A 17,438-nucleotide genomic window follows, 5' to 3' on the forward strand; every position below is an offset into this window, starting at 1 on the left:
CTTTGATACAAAGATGTTTCAGTTAAGGCGTCAAATTGAATATGTTAATCTTTTATGCCTTATTTCTTAAATTAAATGACAGGTCAATGTTCAGGTTAGCAGAGCAATCCATTAACTTGTTTCATACAAAAGTTCAAGTTTAATTGTCATTCAACTATACATGAATACTGCCAAACAAAATAGTGTTACTCCAGGGCCAAGGAGCAAAACACCGAAACTAGAGTCATACACAACTAAAAGCACATATAAGACAGCAGTAAACATACACACACAAAAAAAATATAGCCCAAATTCCTGAGTGTCATGTCCTGTGGACTGATGGTGCATGGATGTTGTTGGCAAGAACAACATATTATTTAAAGTAGCACCTTGTTAAGGGTCTGAAATGTTAAATTTTCGCAGATTGTCTCTGTGATCCTGAATCACAGTCAATCATGAGGAGCTGGCCTACCTTCAGAACTACTCCTTCAGCCTCAGTCCAGATCCTTCTCCCCATCTATCCAGCTTCCCACCACCACAGCACAGGGGGTAGAGCCACTGCTTCCGAGCACCAGAGACCCAGCTTTGATCCTGACCTCTGGTGCTATCTGTGTGCAGTTTACATGATTTCCCTGTGAATCACACGGGCTTGCCCAGGTGCTCCGCTTTCCTCTCAGATCTCAACTCATGCAGAATCCGTGGATAAATTCGCCACTGTAAATTGCCTACAGCTCGTAGGCAAAGGGTGGAATTTGTGGGAATTCATGGGAATACGGAGATAAAGGAAAAGGGTAATGAATGTAGGATAAGTGTAAGTGGGGGTTGATGGTCAGTATGGACTCAGTGGGTCGAAGGGCCTGTATCCCATGGCAGAGTAGCATTAGAGTTGATCAAAATTCTGGCGATCAGGACATCCCAATGAGAACTCACCACCTCCTTCCTGATAATGCTCTGGTCAAAGACCCAGGAGTTCAGGTACAGTACACGGTTCCCCGATAATGGCATCGTAGACAGGGTGAAGATGATGATGTCTGGGACATCTGCCTTTATCGGTAAGGGCTCTGAGTACAGGAATTGGAAGGTCATGGTGGAGCTGAACAGGATGTTAGCGAAGCCACATTTGGAGTACTGGGTACAGTTTTGGTCAACCTCTTCCAGGTATAAGACTTGTAAAAAATACTGCAGGGAAGATTTATAATGATGCTGCCAGGAGTCAAGAGCTCGAGTTACAGGGAGAGGTTCATCAGGCTGGGTCTTTATTTGTTGGAGTGTCGGACGCCAAGGAGTGACTTAAAGAGGTATATAAAATTACGAGAGGCATAGATAGGGTGAATGCACACAGAGTGAAAAGGAAACCAAAAACCAAAAGGGACAGGTCTATGGTGGGAAGAGAAAAAATTAAAATGGACCTGAGGAGCTGCCGAAGGAAGTGGTTGAGGCAGATTCATTCTCAAGTTTGGAAGACATTTGGATAATTACAGGTAAGTGGATAGGGGGAGCTAGAGGGATATGGGCCAAATGCGGGCAACTAGAATGTGTTTTAGTGGGCACCTTGCCAGGCATAGACAAGTTGGGCTAAAGGACCTGTTTCCATGCCGTCTGACTCCATGACACCAGCTGGATATCAGTGCACTTGCACTTGAGCACGTTGAATTTTCCCACAAAGGCTGTTAGTCACAATGAGGATAAGTAAATTTCAATCATTGAGCCAAGCAACCGAACTTCAGCTTGAATTCTTTGAAGAATACATTACACTTACCATGGAGCCATGCAACACTATAATACAGAAACAGGCCTCTTGGCCCACCTAGTCGTGCTGATCTGCCTAGTCCTATCTAACCGCACCCAACCATAGCCCTCCTGTCCGTGTACTCATCCAGACTTATTTTAAATGTTGATATTGAACCTGTATCCACCACTTCCACTGACAGCTCGTTCCACCCTCTGAGTGAAGAAATCCCCCTTAGGTGCTCCCTAAGTATTTCACCTTTCACCCTAAACATATGACCTCTAGTTCAAGTCTCATCGAGCCCGAGGGCAAAAGCATCACCCTATTGACACCTCTCAATTTTGTACACCTCTATCAAATCTCCCCTCATTCTCCTACACTCCTCGAATAGAGTCCTAACCTATTCAACCTTTCCCCATAACTCAAGATCCCCAAGTCCCGGCAACATCCTCGTGAATTTTCTCTGTAGTCTTTCAAACATTTTTTTTAGGTAAGTGACTAGAATTGCACACAGCGCTCAAAATTCAGCCTCATGAAGTCTCGTATAACTTCAACATAACATCACAACTCCGGTACTCACTGTCCCGATTCACACATCTCCACATCATTGAGGATAAAGACTCCTTTTTAAAAGTTCACTGTTGAAGATAATTGTCTTCACACTGGGTTTGGTGAAAAGACCCTGAGTACAACACTGAACAAGAAGAGTTACCTTGTCACTCCAGCAGCTCCTTATTCAGTCTACAGTACTGTTGTACTAATGTCAAGATTATGATGACGGACCTCACTGCACGCACACCCTCCCCTGAACACAGCCTACCGGTCCTGTAAACCAGTGTGTAAGACTAAAAGAACGAGGAGGATAGACTTTTCTGGAATGAGTAAAACATGAGAAGGTACGTGGAAGGGTTGTGTAAGAGAACTGGTGATACACAAACCTATTGATAGGACAATGAGGGCAAGAACTTTGTTGCTGACAATAAATGCCAAAGTTAGATCCAAACAAAACTACAATAAACAAGAGATTCTGCAGATGCTGGAAACCCAGAGCAACACACAAAATGCTGGAGGAACTCAGCAGGTCAGGCAGCATCTATGGAGGGAAATAAATAGTTGTCATTTGGGGCCTGAGATACTTCACCAGGATTAGAAATGAAGAGAGAGCAGCAATAAATCCCCTGTTTATTCCTCTCCATAGATGCTGCCTGACTTGCTGAGTTCCTCCATCATTGCCTGTGAGTTGCAATAAACATATAGTAGTAAAAGAAACAATATGCTGGAGGAACTCAGCAGGTCAGGCAGCATCTGTGGAGGGAAATGCACAGTCAATGGATGGATAGTCGGGCTGAGATAGAGGGGAGATAGTCAGTATAAAGAGGTGAGGGGAGGGGTGGATCCAGGTGAGATCGTGTGATAGGCAGATGGAGGAAGGGAAGGTGGGAACAATGACAGAGGAAGGGAAGGTGGGAACAATGACAGAGGCTGGGAGGTGATTGGGTGATAGGCAGACGGATAAAGGAAGGATGGAAATAGTGACAGACACTGGAAGGTGATGGTTGGATCCAGGTGAGGAGGTGATAGACAGATGGAGGAGGGGAACATTGGAATAGTGACAGAGGCTGGAGGTAATGGGTGCAGATGGTGGAATCTGATAGGAGAGGAAGGTGGAGCATGGAATGAAATAAGGGAGGAGGGGAGGGCAGTTGAGAACAGTGGGGGCAGTGGACCCAGTGGGAGGGGTATGTGGCCAAGGGGCAGATGGAGTGGGTGGGTGGAGAATGGATAAGATGGATAGTGGGAAAAGGCAGTGTAGAAGGAACTGGGTAGATCAGAGGGATATAGAAGAAATGTACCTGAGATTTTGTCCTGACCAAGTGACATTTGGCTCATTCACCCGTCCATTACAACTGTGGTACAAGTTTTCACCGCAGTATCAGAGGAGTCACAGTCCAGCCTTTGGCCAGTTCATTGGCGATATTTAAGAGAGAGTTAGATATGGCCCTTGTGGCTAAAGGGATCAGGGGGTATGGAGAGAAGGCAGGTACAGGGTTCTGAGTTGGATGATCAGCCATGATCATATTGAATGGTGGTGCAGGCTCAAAGGGCCAAATGGCCTACTCCTGCACCTATTTTCTGTTTCTATGTACATGGGACATCCCAGATGATGTGGTGACCTACCACCATTGTGCAGAAGAGGATAGACTCAGACGGGACTGGAGCACTAGAGGGACGTTGTGGAGGAGCATCAACACAGAGGTTCACCACCACCTATGATGAACAAACCTGGAGATTATCTCCAATTCAATCAGGAGTGTGGGCAGCTGCACTGGGTACTGGTTTACTTGACACAGGTACTGGGATACAGGGAAAAGCTTATGCTTGGATGTCATCCATACAAAATCCATACACAAATACATCGAGGTGATGGAAAGCAATAACAGAATGTAGAATAATAGTTGTACATTTATGGAGAAAGTGAAGTGCAAGTGGACAATAAGGTACAAGATCACAGTGAGATACAGCGGATTGGAAGGTCAAGACTTGGGGGACTGTTCAATAGTCTCATAACAAGTAGGTTTATAGTCTTATAACAGTCAATATTCTTATAACAGGTAGATATGGTCATTAGATTTCAGAGCAGAATTAGGCTCTTCAAGTCTGCTCCACCATCAAGGTACATTGAAGATCAAGAGTTCATTGTATCATGTAAGAAGTTTATTCACAAGTCTCACAACAGCAGGATAGAAACTGCCTTTAATCGTAGTAACTTGTCATCTCAAGCAGACTCATGAATGGACCTCTTGTACAGCAAAGATCTTCTATCTATCTCATAGTGGTCCACCCCAATTTACCTTTGGTCTTCTTCCCCTGCTGTTGAAACCAGTCTTAAGTAAACATGACCTGGCTTGTGTTCAATTACAATCTAGTGGTTTAAATATCCTTTACAATTTTCTTGTCAGTTTTTGGTGCACCTATATTTGTCCATCACTTTGTTTGGCATGTCCCTGTTAGTCCTCACCAATTTCTACAGATGCACCATAAAAATCATCCTGGCTGGATATATCACAGATTGTTATGGTAACTGCTCTGCAGGTGACTGCAAGAAACCATAAGAAACCAAAGAGAGTTGTGAATACAGCCCAGTCTATCACAGAAACCAGCTTCCCCTTCATGGACTCTGTCTACACTTCCCACTGCCTTGGGAAAGCAGCCAATACAATTAAGGACCGGACAGTCTCTCTTCTGCTTTCTCCCATAGGGAAGATACAAAAGCTTGAAAACACATAACATCATGGTCACGGATACTGTAGCTTCAATCCCTGTTATAAGACCCTTAAAGGAACCTCGCATGATAAGGATGAACTCTTCACTATTTCAATATACTTTACCACATCTTTTGCACCGTATTTGTTTCAATGTACTCTCTCTGTAACTGCCACACTATATTCTGCATACTGACTTGGGTTTCTTTTGTTCTGTTTCAATGCACTTACATTTACAATGATCTGTCTGGATGGCACACAAACAAAAAAGTTTTTAAATTGTATCGCAGTAAATCGAACCTAGAGCATCACAGCTTAATCCAGGTCCTTCAGCTCCAAATGTGCTGACACTTTAATTTAATCTAAGAGCAGTCTAACTCTTCCCTCACACACATCCCTCCATGATTCTATCATCCATGTACCTATCTAAGAGTGTCTTAAATGCCCCTAATGTATCTGCCTCTATCACGACCCCCGGCAGCGTGTTCCATGTACTCACGACTCTCTGTGTAAAAAACTTAACTCAGGCATCCTCCCCATAATTTCCTCCAATCACCCAGCTTCCCTGGGAAAAAGGCACTTGATGTCCACTATATCTGTGCCTCATCACTTTCTCCACCTCTAATAATAACTATTTGTAGAGCACTTTTCATACAATGTAATTTGAAGTGCTTTACAACAGGATAAATGCAAACATAAAAGTAATAAATAAAAAATGTTAGTTAAAAGCAAGGTTAAATAAATGACATGTGATAGTAATAAACCACTTACCCTCTGCGAAAAATAACTCACCTCAGTCCTATAGCGTGCAACCCTTAGCTCTACAGTCAACAAGAGAAACAAGGTCCCCAGATACACCCTGTTGAGTCAGTCCTCTGGAAACTCTGCAAACCTTCCTGCCATGCTCACAGAAAATGTTCATTTGAAGGGCACACAGAGATAAATGATGTTAGGATTATCTTTTTACCAGAGAATCAAATTTCCTGGAGCCACAGTTATGTCCATTCCCTACTACAAGTATCCAAGCCATTAAGTATACCCAATGACTTGGCTTCCACAAGAGTCTGTGGCAATGACTTCAACAGATTCATGACACTTTGGCTAAAGAAATTCCTTATCTCTTCTTAAAAAAAATGGAGTGACGTTTGTAACATTCCAGTCCTCCAGAACTATTCCAGAATCTAGCAATCCTTGAATAATTGCTCCTCATCTCTGTTCTAAATGGATATCCCTATACTCTGAGGCTGCAATGTCTGGTCCGAGACTTCTCCACTAGAGGAAACATTCTCTCCATATCCACAATATCTAGACCTTTCAATATTCAATAGGTTTCAATGGGATACCACCGGCCCCCATTCTTCTAACCTCAAGTGCAACACTTGGAGTCATTAAACGCTTGTCATAGTCAACCCGTTCATTCCCAGAATAATTTTCATGACCCTCATCTGAGCCCTCTACAATATCAGCAGAGCTTTTCTTAGATAAGGGGCTCAAAACTGTTCAGAATACTCCAAGTGCAGTCTGACCAGTGTCTTATAAACCTCAGCATTACATCCTTCCTTTCATATTCTCTTGAAAATGAATGTTAACATTGCATTTGACTTCCTCATTACCAACTCAATCTGCAAGTTAACCTTTAGGAAATCTTGCTCAAGATCTCTCAGTCCCTTTATACCTCTGATCTTTTAACGTTCTCTGTTTAGAAAATAGTCCTTCTACCTAACTGCATGACCATACATTTCTCTATACTATATTCTGTCTGACAATTCTTTGCCCATTCTCTCAATCTAAGTCCTTCTGCAGGCTCCCTGCTTCCTCAACAAAACCTGCCATTCAACCCATCTCTATCATTTGCAAACTTGACCATAAAGTCATCAATTTTATCATTCAAATCATTGATATATAATATGAAAAGAAGTGGAACCAACACTGCCTCTGTGGAAGACCACAAGTCACTAGCAGCCAACCAGAAAATGCCCACTGTATTCCCACTCTTTGACTCCTGCCAGTCAGCCATTCTTCTATCTTTACTAGTAATTTTCCTGTAATACCATGGGCTCATATCTTGTTAAGCAGCCTCATGGTGTAGCAGGTTGTCAAAAGTCTTCTGAAAATCCAAGTATACAACATCCATTGACTCTCCTTTCTCAATCCATTTTGTTATTTCCTCAAAGAATTTCAATAGATTTCCCCTTAAGAAAACCATGCTGACTTTGGCCTATTTTATCATGTGTTTCCAAGTACCCTGAAATTCATCCTTAACAATTGACTATCTTCCCAACCACTGAAGTCAGGCTAACTAGCCTATAATTTTTTTTTTCTGCCTCCTTCCCTTCTTAAATTGTCCAGTCCTCCAGAGCTATTCCAGAATCTATTGATTCTTGGAAGCCCCTTACGAATGCCTCCACAATCTCTTCAGCAAGGATTCAGAACCCTGGGGTGGAGTCTATCTCATCCTGTTAACCTATCTACCTTCAGACCTTTCAGCTTCCCAAGAACCTTCTCCTTAGTAATAGCAACAACACTTACTTCTGCCTCCTGACACTACAAATTTTGGCATACTGCTAGTGTCTTCCACAGTGAAGATAGTGAACCTTGTCTGCCATAGTTGCCTCATCCTCCCTTGAGAATATTTCTTCATGTTTGGTATGAATCTATCCTCTGCCTTCCGAATCACCCCCAGAATCTCCAGCCACTGCTATTCTGCCATCATCCATGCTTGTGTCCCCTTCCAATCAACTTTACTTTGGCCAGCTCCTCTCTCATGCCTCCGTAATTCCCCTTACTCCACTGTAATACTGATGAATCTGATTTTATCTTCTCCCTTTCAAATTGCAGGCAACTCACTGCTTCCGAAGGCTTCCTTTACCTTGATCTCCCTACTTAAATTTGGTTCATTACACAGCACCCCATACAGAATTGCCTTTCTGCTAGTAGGCTCAACCACATGCTCCCCTACAATCTAACTCATAGGCATTCTACAAATTCTATCTCTTGGAACCCAGTGCCAACCCGATTTTCCTAACCTCCATGAGTATTGAAGTCCCCCATGTCTATTGTATCATTGCTCTTAGTACATGTCTTCATCATCTTTTGTAGTAATTTGTACCCCACATCCTGAGTACTGTTTGGAGGCCTGTATACATCTCCCATCAGGGTCTTTTTACCCTTGCAGTTTCTTAACTCTAACCAAGGATTCTACAAATTCTGATCCTATGTCACCTCTTTGTAAGGATTTGATTTCATTTTTTTTTAAACCAGAGCCATCCCACACCCCTCTACCTACCTCCCTGTGCTTTTGAAACAATGTGTATCCTTGGATGTCACTCTCTCAACTCTGATCTTCTTTCAGCCATGACTCAGTGATGCCCAAACAAAATACCTGCCTTTCTCTAATTGTGCTACAAGACCATCTACCTTATTTCGTATACTATGTGCATTCAAATATACCTTCAGTCCTGTACATATCACACTTTTTGATTTTGTCCCTATGTTACATTTCGACTCATCCCACTGACTGCAATTTTGCCCTATCATCTGTCTGCTCTTCCTCCCAATCTCACTACATATCGCATCAACTAGTATACGAACTGCCCCATCCTCAGCCCTATCACATCGGTTCCCACTCCCCGCCAAATTAGTTTAAATCTTCAACAGTTCTAGAAAAATGTGCCTGCAAGGATACTTTTCCGCCAAGTTCAGGGATAACCCGTTCTTTACATACAGGTCGTACCTTCCTCAGCAGAGATCCCAATGATCCCAGAGATTTGAAACCCTGTCCCCTGCACCATTTCCTCAGCCACACATTCATCTGCCAAATCATCCTTATCTAAACCTCACTGGCATGTGACACAGGCAACAGTCCAGAGATTACTACCCTTGAGGTCCTGCTTTTCAGCTTTCTACCCAACTCCTTATATTCTCTCCTCAGGACTGCCTCCCTTTTCCTACCTGTGTCATTAGTACCAATATGTACCACAATCTCTGGCTACTCACTCTCCCACTTCAGAATGCTATGGAACCTATCCGAGACATTCCTAGATCTGCCACCCAGGTGTCTCTTTCATGTCCGCAGAATCCGCTGTCTGCTCCTCTAATTATGGAATCCACTATCACTACTGCACTCTACTTCTTCCCCTCCTCTTCTGAGCCACATGGACACTGTTATTGACAGAATGTGACTGCTAGATCATCTCCTCCTACACCGCCCCCCCCCCACCGCAACAGTATCCAAAGTGGTATACCTGCTGTTGAGGGGAACATCAACAGGTATATCCTGCACTGGCTGCCTATCCTCTTTCCTCCTCCTGACAGTTTCCCTGTATGACCTATCAACCCTTCAGCCTCCTGAATGATCCAGAGTTCATCAGCCGCAGCTTCATTTCCTTAACACGGTCTGAGAGAAGTTGCAGCTGAGTGCACTTCTTGCAAGTGTAGTGATCAGAGACACTTGAGGTCTCCCTGCTTTCCTGCATCCTACAAAAGGAGCATTCCATTATCCTGCCTGTCATCCCCACTGCTCTAGCTGCGTAAGAAATGAAAAAAATCCATGTATAGTTCGCACCTCTCCTTGCCAAAGTCTGTATGAATCGAAGCCTGAGGTCCCCACTCTAAGACTGGCCCACACACACAATGTCACTCCATTTAAAACTAACTTCCTCTTATTGGCCCTTGCCAAGTGCCCAACTGCACACAATCCAACGTCTCATCAGGAACTGTGGCGCACAGATGACCTGACTGCCCCTGCTCACTTCCTTTGAACTCTCTCTCCCGCTACACAATCCATCGTCTCCTCGGAAACTGTGGTGCACAGAATGGGTGAGCGCATGCAGGCTATTTTCCCTGAGGCTGGGTGAGAATTTGAGGTCATAGGTTTAGGGTGACAGGTGAAATATCTAAGGAGAATCTGAGATGGAACTTCTTGACTCAGACAGTGGTCTGTGTGGAATGAATCCCTAGTGGAAGCAGTGGATGTGGGTTCAGTCATAACGTCTGAGAGAGGTTTGGATAGGTTCACAGATGGGAGGGGAATGGAAGGCTATGGTTCAGATGCAGGTAAATGGGAAAAGGCAGAAAACCAGACCAGCAATGACTAAATGGGACAGAAGACTTGTTCCTGTGCTCGTAGTGCTCTATTGAAGAGATTTGGTATGTCATCAAAGCCTCAAGCAAATTCTGCAAATGTACCATGGACAGCTTTCTGACTGGCTGCTGTCAGTCTGCAGGTATGGAGGCTCCAAGGCACAAAATCAAAAAAAGGCTTCAGAGGGTTGGAAACTCAGCCAGGTCGATCAAGGGCATTAGATCTTGTTTTTTTGCACTACCTTACTTTCCCTTTTCTATTTTCTATTTATGATTTATAATTTAAATGTTTAATATTTACTATTGATTTGTACTCCAGGGAGCACGAAGCGCAGAATCAAATATCGCTGTGATGATTGTACAATCTAGTATCAATTGTTTGCCGACAATGAAGTATAAAGTATAGATCAAGGCGATGACTCAAAAAGCAGGCATCAATCATTAAGGACCCCAATCACCCAAGACATGCCCTCTTCTCATCAAGGTGGTGGTACAGGAACCTGAAGGCACATACTCAGCATCTTGGGAACAGCTTCTACCTCTCCAACATCAGATTTATGAACAGTTCAGGAATACATGAACACTACCTCGTTTTCACAATCTATTTCATTTTTATTTGTAACTTGCAACTCATAGTATATATGTCTTGCACTGTACTGCAGCCACAGAACAACAAATTTCACTATATATAACAGTGATCATAAACCTGACTCTAATTTTGACTCTGATACCTCTATGATTCTATAAAGGGCAGTGCAGGTAAACAAAAAAGGTGCAGTGGATCATAATGAGGTAGATTGTGAGGCTACAAGTCAATTTTATCGCACAGACATCAACCAAGGAAGCGAGTACAGGAGTTGACATGTTATGTTACAGTTATATGAAGCACTGGTAGGGCTGTGCTTGGAGCATTGTCTGCAGTTCTGTTTGCCTAACAAAAGGAATGAGGTGATTACCACAGAGAGGGTGCAGAAATTTTGTCTGGAAAGCTTGAGCCATAGGCAGATATTGGACCAGCCGGGACTGTTTCCTCTGGAGTGAAGGAAACTGAGGGGTGGTCGTATCGAAGCCTATAAACTCCTCAGTGGCACAGATCAGGTTGATAGTTACAGTATTTTCCCAGAGTAGGGGAGTCTAAAACCAAAGGACATAGGCCTGAGGTGAACGGGTAAAGATTTAATGGGGATCCAAGGGGCAAACAGGTGGATTAACAACATTTGAAAGAGCTTTGCAGCATTACAGAGAAAGGAGATGTTTTGAGGGGTATGGGACAAACACTGGTAAATGGGCAGTCCTTTTAGTCAGTATAGATGAGTTGGGACAAAGAGCCTGGTTTTGTGCTTTAAACTCTGATTTGACTCGAAGTTCAAAGTACATTTATTATCAAAGCATGTATACGATATACAATCTTGAGATTCATCTTCCTGCAGGCAGCCACAAAACAAAGAAATATAATAGAATCCAAAAATAGCAACACAAAGACCATCAAGCATCCAATATGTGTAAAAGATCAAACCGTACAAACAATTTTTAAAAAGTAAACAAATATGTCCCAGGCTACTGCGGGAAGTGAGGGAGGAGATTGCTGAGCCTCTGGCAATGATCTTTACATCATCAACAGGGATGGGAGAAGTACCAGAGGATTGGAAGGATGCAAACATTGTTTCCTTGTTCAAGAAAGGGAGGAGAGGTAACCCATGAAATTATAGACCAGTGAGTCTTACTTCAGTGGTGGGCAAGTTGTTGGAGAAGATCCTTAGAGGCAGGATCTATGAGCATTTGGAGAGACATAATCTGATAAGGGATAATCAGAACGGGCAGGTTGTGCCTTACAAACCTAACTGAATTCTTTGAGGATGTAACAAAACACATTAATGAAGGTAGAGTAGTGGGTGTAGTGTATATAAATTTCAGTAAGGCATTTGATAAGGTTCACCATGCAAGGATCATTCAGAAAGTAAAGAGGCATAGGATCCAAGGAGATCTTGCTTTGCGGATCCAGAATTGGCTGGCCCACAGAAGGCAAAGGGTGGTCGTAGACAGTTCGTGTTCTGCATGGAGGTCAGTGACCGGTGGTGTTCCGCAGGGATCTGTTCTGGGACCCTTCCGCTTTGTGATTTTTTTTTAATGATTTGGACGAGGAAGTAGAAAGGTGGGTACGTAAGTTTGCTGATGATACAAAAGTTGGAGGGGTTCTGAATAGTCTGGAGGGTTGTCAGAGGTTAAAGCGTGACATCAATAGATGCAGAACTGGACTAAGAAGTGTCAGATAGAGTTCGACCCAGATAAGTGTGAAATAGTTCATTTTGGTAGGTCAAATATGACGGCAGAATATAGTATTAATGGCAAGACTCTTGGCAGCGTGGAGGAGAAGTGAGATCTTGGGGTCCATGTCCATAATACACTCAAAGCTGGTGCACAGGTTGACAGTGTTAAGCAGACGTATGGAGTGTTGGCCTTCATCAACCATGGGAGCTGTGAAGGTAGTGTTACAGTTATACCATATCATAGTTAGACTCCACTTGGAGTACTGTGTTCAGTTCTAGTCACCTCACCGCAGGAAGGACGTGGATCCTATAGGGAGAGTGCAGAGGAGATTTACTAGGATGTTGCCTGGATTGGAAAGCATGCCTTATGAGAATAGGTTGACTGAATTTAACCTTTTCTCCTTGGGGCGACAGAGGATGAGAGGTGACCTGATAGAGGTGTACAGGGTGATGAGAGGCAGTGATCGTGTGGATAGTCAGAGGCTTTTTCTCAGGGCTGAAATGACTAACACAAGGGGGTATAGTTTTAAGGTGCTTGGAAGTAGGTACAAGGGGGATGTCAGAGAGTTGTGGGTGCACTGAATGTACTGCCAGCAAAGGAGGTAGAGGCAGATACAAAGGCTCTTTTAAGAGACTCTTAGATAGGTACATGGAGCTTAGGAAAATATAGGGCTGTGCGGTAGGGAAATTCTAGGCAGTATCTAGAGTAGGTTACATGGTCGGTACAACATTGCGGCCCACAGGGCCTGTAATGTGCTATAGATTTGTATGTTTCTATGTCACAGTATGAACCACTGAGTCCCCGAAAGTGAGTCACAGAGCCATTTCAGTGCCACAACTTGTCCAAGAATTGGAATATTATTGTCACGTGTACTAAGATACAGCAAAAAGTTTTTCTTGTACACTGTTCATACAGATCGATTCATTTCACAGTGTCTTGAGGTTGGACAATGACAATGCAGAACATAGTGTAACCAGCAATGGAGAATGCACAGTGCAGGCAAACAGTAAGGTGCAAGACCATAACGAGCTAGATTGTGAGGTCAAGAGTTCATCCTAGTACAAGGGAAGCTGTAGTCGAAGCTGTCCTTGACCTGCTGATACATCCTTTCAAGCTTTTGTATCTTCCACCTGATAGGAAAGGGGAGAAGAGAGAATTGCCAGGGTGGATGGGGTCACTGAGTGCACTGGTTGCTTTCCTGAGGCCATGGTAAGTATCGATTATGAACCTAAACAAACTATTTGACCTCAAGTAGAGTGGCAGGATAATTTTTCAGCGACGCTCAGCTATTTTCCTTGCATTAAGTTCAGCCATCTGAACCATTTAATAATGGAAATTTGAGATATTTTCACGAGGGAATTGACTGTACTGAAAGTGAAGTGCCTTTGTTTATTTGTGTCACACAGGTAATTGTCACAAGAAAGCTTGCTAAATGTTGCATTACTGTCCACAAGATTGAGGGGGCCGTTGATTCAGAACCCGTGATCCAAGAGAAGAAGCCGATCAAAGGCAGACTGGACATCCGGTGATGTTCGGCGTGGAGCACTTGTGTTTAAACTCAGTATTCACGTACACGTGTGGACTGGTGCACCCTTATAATCTGAGTGCAGCACTGGTACTGAAGGGGTTAATTCACTTCCACTCACCCCTGCTCCCTTCCTTTTGTAAAATAGGCCTTAATGCACTAAATTAAAGAATAAATTTAAATTCAGATTCCCATTTTTCAAAACATAAATCAGGCCATGGAATACAGGAGTTAGAATGGCATATTGAAATTGTATAAGATGTTGATGAGTGCAGTTCTGGTCACCTACATACTGGAGAGATTTCAATAAGATTGAAGGAGTGCAGAGAAAATTTACAAGGGTGTTTCCAGGACTTGAGTATCTGCATTATAGGGAAAAATTGAATAGGTTCCCTGGAATGTGGAACAATGGGGGCAATCTTACAGGGTACAGATAGGGTAAATGCAGATAGGCTTTTTCCCCTCAAGTTGGGAGAGACTAGAACTAGAGGTCATAGGTTAAGGATGAAAGGTGAAATGTTTAAGGAGAACCTGAGCAGGAACTTCTTCACTCTGAGGAAGGTGCAAGTGGGGGAAGAACTGCCAGTGGAAGTGGTGGATTCAGGCTCAATTTCAGAACTTAAGGGAAGTTTGGATAAGTACATGAATGGGAGCGGTATGGAAGACTATGGTTCGGGTGAAGGTAGGTGGGACCAGGCAGAAAGCCAGGATGGCATAGACGAGACAGACTGAAGGGACAAAGCAGATAAACTGAACCTTGAACCTACTGCAACAGTCAGGAAGGTTGACGCTATAGTCTTGCCTCCACTACACTTCCTACTATGTAGATTTTGAGAGTCCACATTGTAATTTGATCTAATAAAGAAAAAACATCAATAGAAGCAATTTCATAATTTTCTTCTGCATGCTTTAGATCTGTGGCAATGCAGAAATGAAGATGGCACAGAGGATTTTGTAAGCTATAAACAATGGGACACACAAATTCATCATTCCTCTTAGAAATCTGGTTTATTCCTCAGGCTACAATACAACACACACACAATTGAGGAACTCAGCAAGTCAGGCAGTATCTATGCAGGGGAACAGGAGCACAGAAAAAGGCCCTTGGCCCAACTTCTCTATGCCGACTACAGCATCTTCCCTGATAGTCGATATTTCAGTCTGAAACCCTTTATCAGGACTAGGAAGGAAGAGGGCAGAAGCAAGAATGCGAATTGGGGGATGGAGGGGGAGGAGCAGGAAGGAGTAGAAGCTGGCAGGTGATATGTAGAAGAGGTAAAGGCTGAAAAAGGAATCTTGGAGGAGTGGAATGTGGACCATGGAAGAAAGAGGAGGAGGAGGGGCACCAGAGAGAGGTGATGAACAGGTAGGGAGAAGATAAGTGGTGAGAAGGGAACCAGAGAGACTGCCTTAATATATGTCAGCCAATGTAGACACAAGACCATAAGATATAGGACCAGAATTAGGCCAAATGGCCCATCTAGTATGCTCCACCATTTCATCAAGGTTGAAACATACAGCACATTACAGGCCCTTCAGCCCACAATGTTGTGCCAACCATGTAATCTACTCTAGGGACTGCCTAGAATTTCCCTACAGCACAGCCCTATATTTCTCTAAGCTCCATGTACATATCTAAGAGTCTCTTAAAAGAGCCTATTGCATCTGCTTTTACCACCTCCACTGGCAGTGTATTCCACACACCCACCACTCTGTGTGAAAAACATACCCCTGACATCCCCCTTGTACCTACTTCCAAGCACCTTAAAACTATGCCCCCTCATGAAACATTTCACTCTCAGTCCCAATCTCCTCCCTACTCCCTGTATCCCTTTGTTTTCTGACTGATCAAGAACCTATTAACCTCTACCTTAAATATACCCAATGACTTGGCCTCAACAGCTGCCTGTGGCAACAAATTCCACAGATTCACCTCTCTCGGGCTAAAGAATTCCTCCTCTCCATTCCAAATGGATATCCCTCTATTCTGAGACTGTGTCCTTTGGTCTTAGAGGACCCCAACATCGTAAACATCCTTTCCACATCCACTCTCAGAATCAACAAACTCATTCGTAGGGCCAGTGATGTTGTGGGGATGCAACTGGACTCTCTCACGGTGGTGTCTGAAAAGAGGATGCTGTCCAAGTTGCATGCCATCTTGGATAATGTCCCCCATCCACTACATAATGTACTGGGTGGGCACAGGAGTACATTCAGCCAGAGACTCATTCCACCGAGATGCAGCACTGAGCGTCATAGGAAGTCATTCCTGCCTGTGGCCATCAAACTTTACAACTCCTCCCTTGGAGGGTCAGACACCCTGAGCCAATAGACTGGTCCTGGACTTATTTCCTGGCATAATTTACATATTACTATTTAACTATTTATGGTTTTATTACTATTTGATTATTTATGGTGCAGCTGTAACGAAAACCAATTTCCCCCGGGATCAATAAAGTATGACTATGACCATGACTATGACTATTGAGGCCTTTCAATTTTAGATAGGTTTCAATGAGAGATCCCCCTTCATTCTTCTGAATTCCAGTGAGTACAAGACCAGAGCCATCAAATGGTTATGATATGATAAGCCTTTCAATCCCTGAATCATTTTGGTGAACCTTCATTGAACCCTCTCCAATGACAACACACCCTTTCTTAGATAAGGGGCTCAAAACTGCTTACAATACACCAAATGAGGCCTCACCAGTGTCTTATAAAGCCTTAACATTACATCCTTGCTTTTATATTCTAGTCCTTTTGAAATGAATACTAATATTACATATTTGTCGCCTTCACCACCAACTCACCCTGCAAATTAACCATTAGGGAATCCTGCACAAGGACTCCCAAGTCCCTTTGCACATCAGATTTTTGAATTTTCTCTCCATTTGAAAAATAGCCTATACTTTTATTTCTTCTACCAAAGTGCATGACCATACACTTCCCAAAACTGTATTCCATCTGCCATTTCTTTGTCCATTCTCCTAATCTGTCTAAATCCTTCCAGCCTCTCTGCTTCCTCAAGGCTACCCGTCCCTTCACCTATCTTTATATCATCTGCAAACTTGGCCAGAAAGCCATCAATTCCACCATCCAAATCATTGACATTGAACGCAAAAAGCAGTCCTAACGCAGTCAGATGTGGAACATCACTGATCACTGCAGCCAGTCAGAAAAAGCTCCCTTCATTCCCACTCTTTGTCTCTTGTCAATCAGCCACTGCTTTATCCATGCTAGAATATTTCCTGTAATACCATGGGCTCTTAAATTGTTAAGCAGCCTCATGTGTGTCACCTTGTCAAAGGCCATCTAAAACTCCAAGTACACAGCATCAACTGATTCTCCTTTGTCTATCCTGCTTGTTATTTCTTCAAAGAATTCCAACAGATTTGTCAGGCATGATTTTCCTTCAAGGAACCATGCTGACTTCAGCTTATTTTATCATGTGCCTCCAAGTACCCTGAAATCACATCCTTAACAATCGACTCCAACATCTTCCCAACCACTGAAGTCAGGCTAACTGGCCAATAGTTTCCTTTCGTCTGCCTCTGTCTCTTCTTCAAGGGTGTAGTGACATTTGCAATTTTCC

The 17,438-nt window shown here is 43.3% G+C and overlaps 1 protein-coding gene across 3 annotated transcripts in view; it reads left to right on the plus strand.

Moving 5' to 3' along the window:
- myom2b (myomesin 2b) overlaps window positions 1–15,978 on the plus strand; it is a 215,749-nt gene extending 199,771 nt beyond the window's left edge. Inside the window, exon 39 of one of the 3 annotated variants that reach the window (XM_063038773.1) lies at window positions 13,728–15,978. In XM_063038773.1, the coding sequence (XP_062894843.1) occupies window positions 13,728–13,850 (123 nt within the window). In that variant the 3' untranslated portion in view covers window positions 13,851–15,978. The remainder of the gene's footprint in view (window positions 1–13,727) is intronic. The other 2 variants (XM_063038763.1, XM_063038783.1) reach the window with 2 other exon arrangements.
- Window positions 15,979–17,438: the final 1,460 nt, after the last annotated feature.

Source organism: Mobula hypostoma, chromosome 2 (genome assembly GCF_963921235.1).
Source record: "Mobula hypostoma chromosome 2, sMobHyp1.1, whole genome shotgun sequence".
In the NCBI taxonomy this organism is placed as follows: domain Eukaryota; kingdom Metazoa; phylum Chordata; class Chondrichthyes; order Myliobatiformes; family Myliobatidae; genus Mobula; species Mobula hypostoma.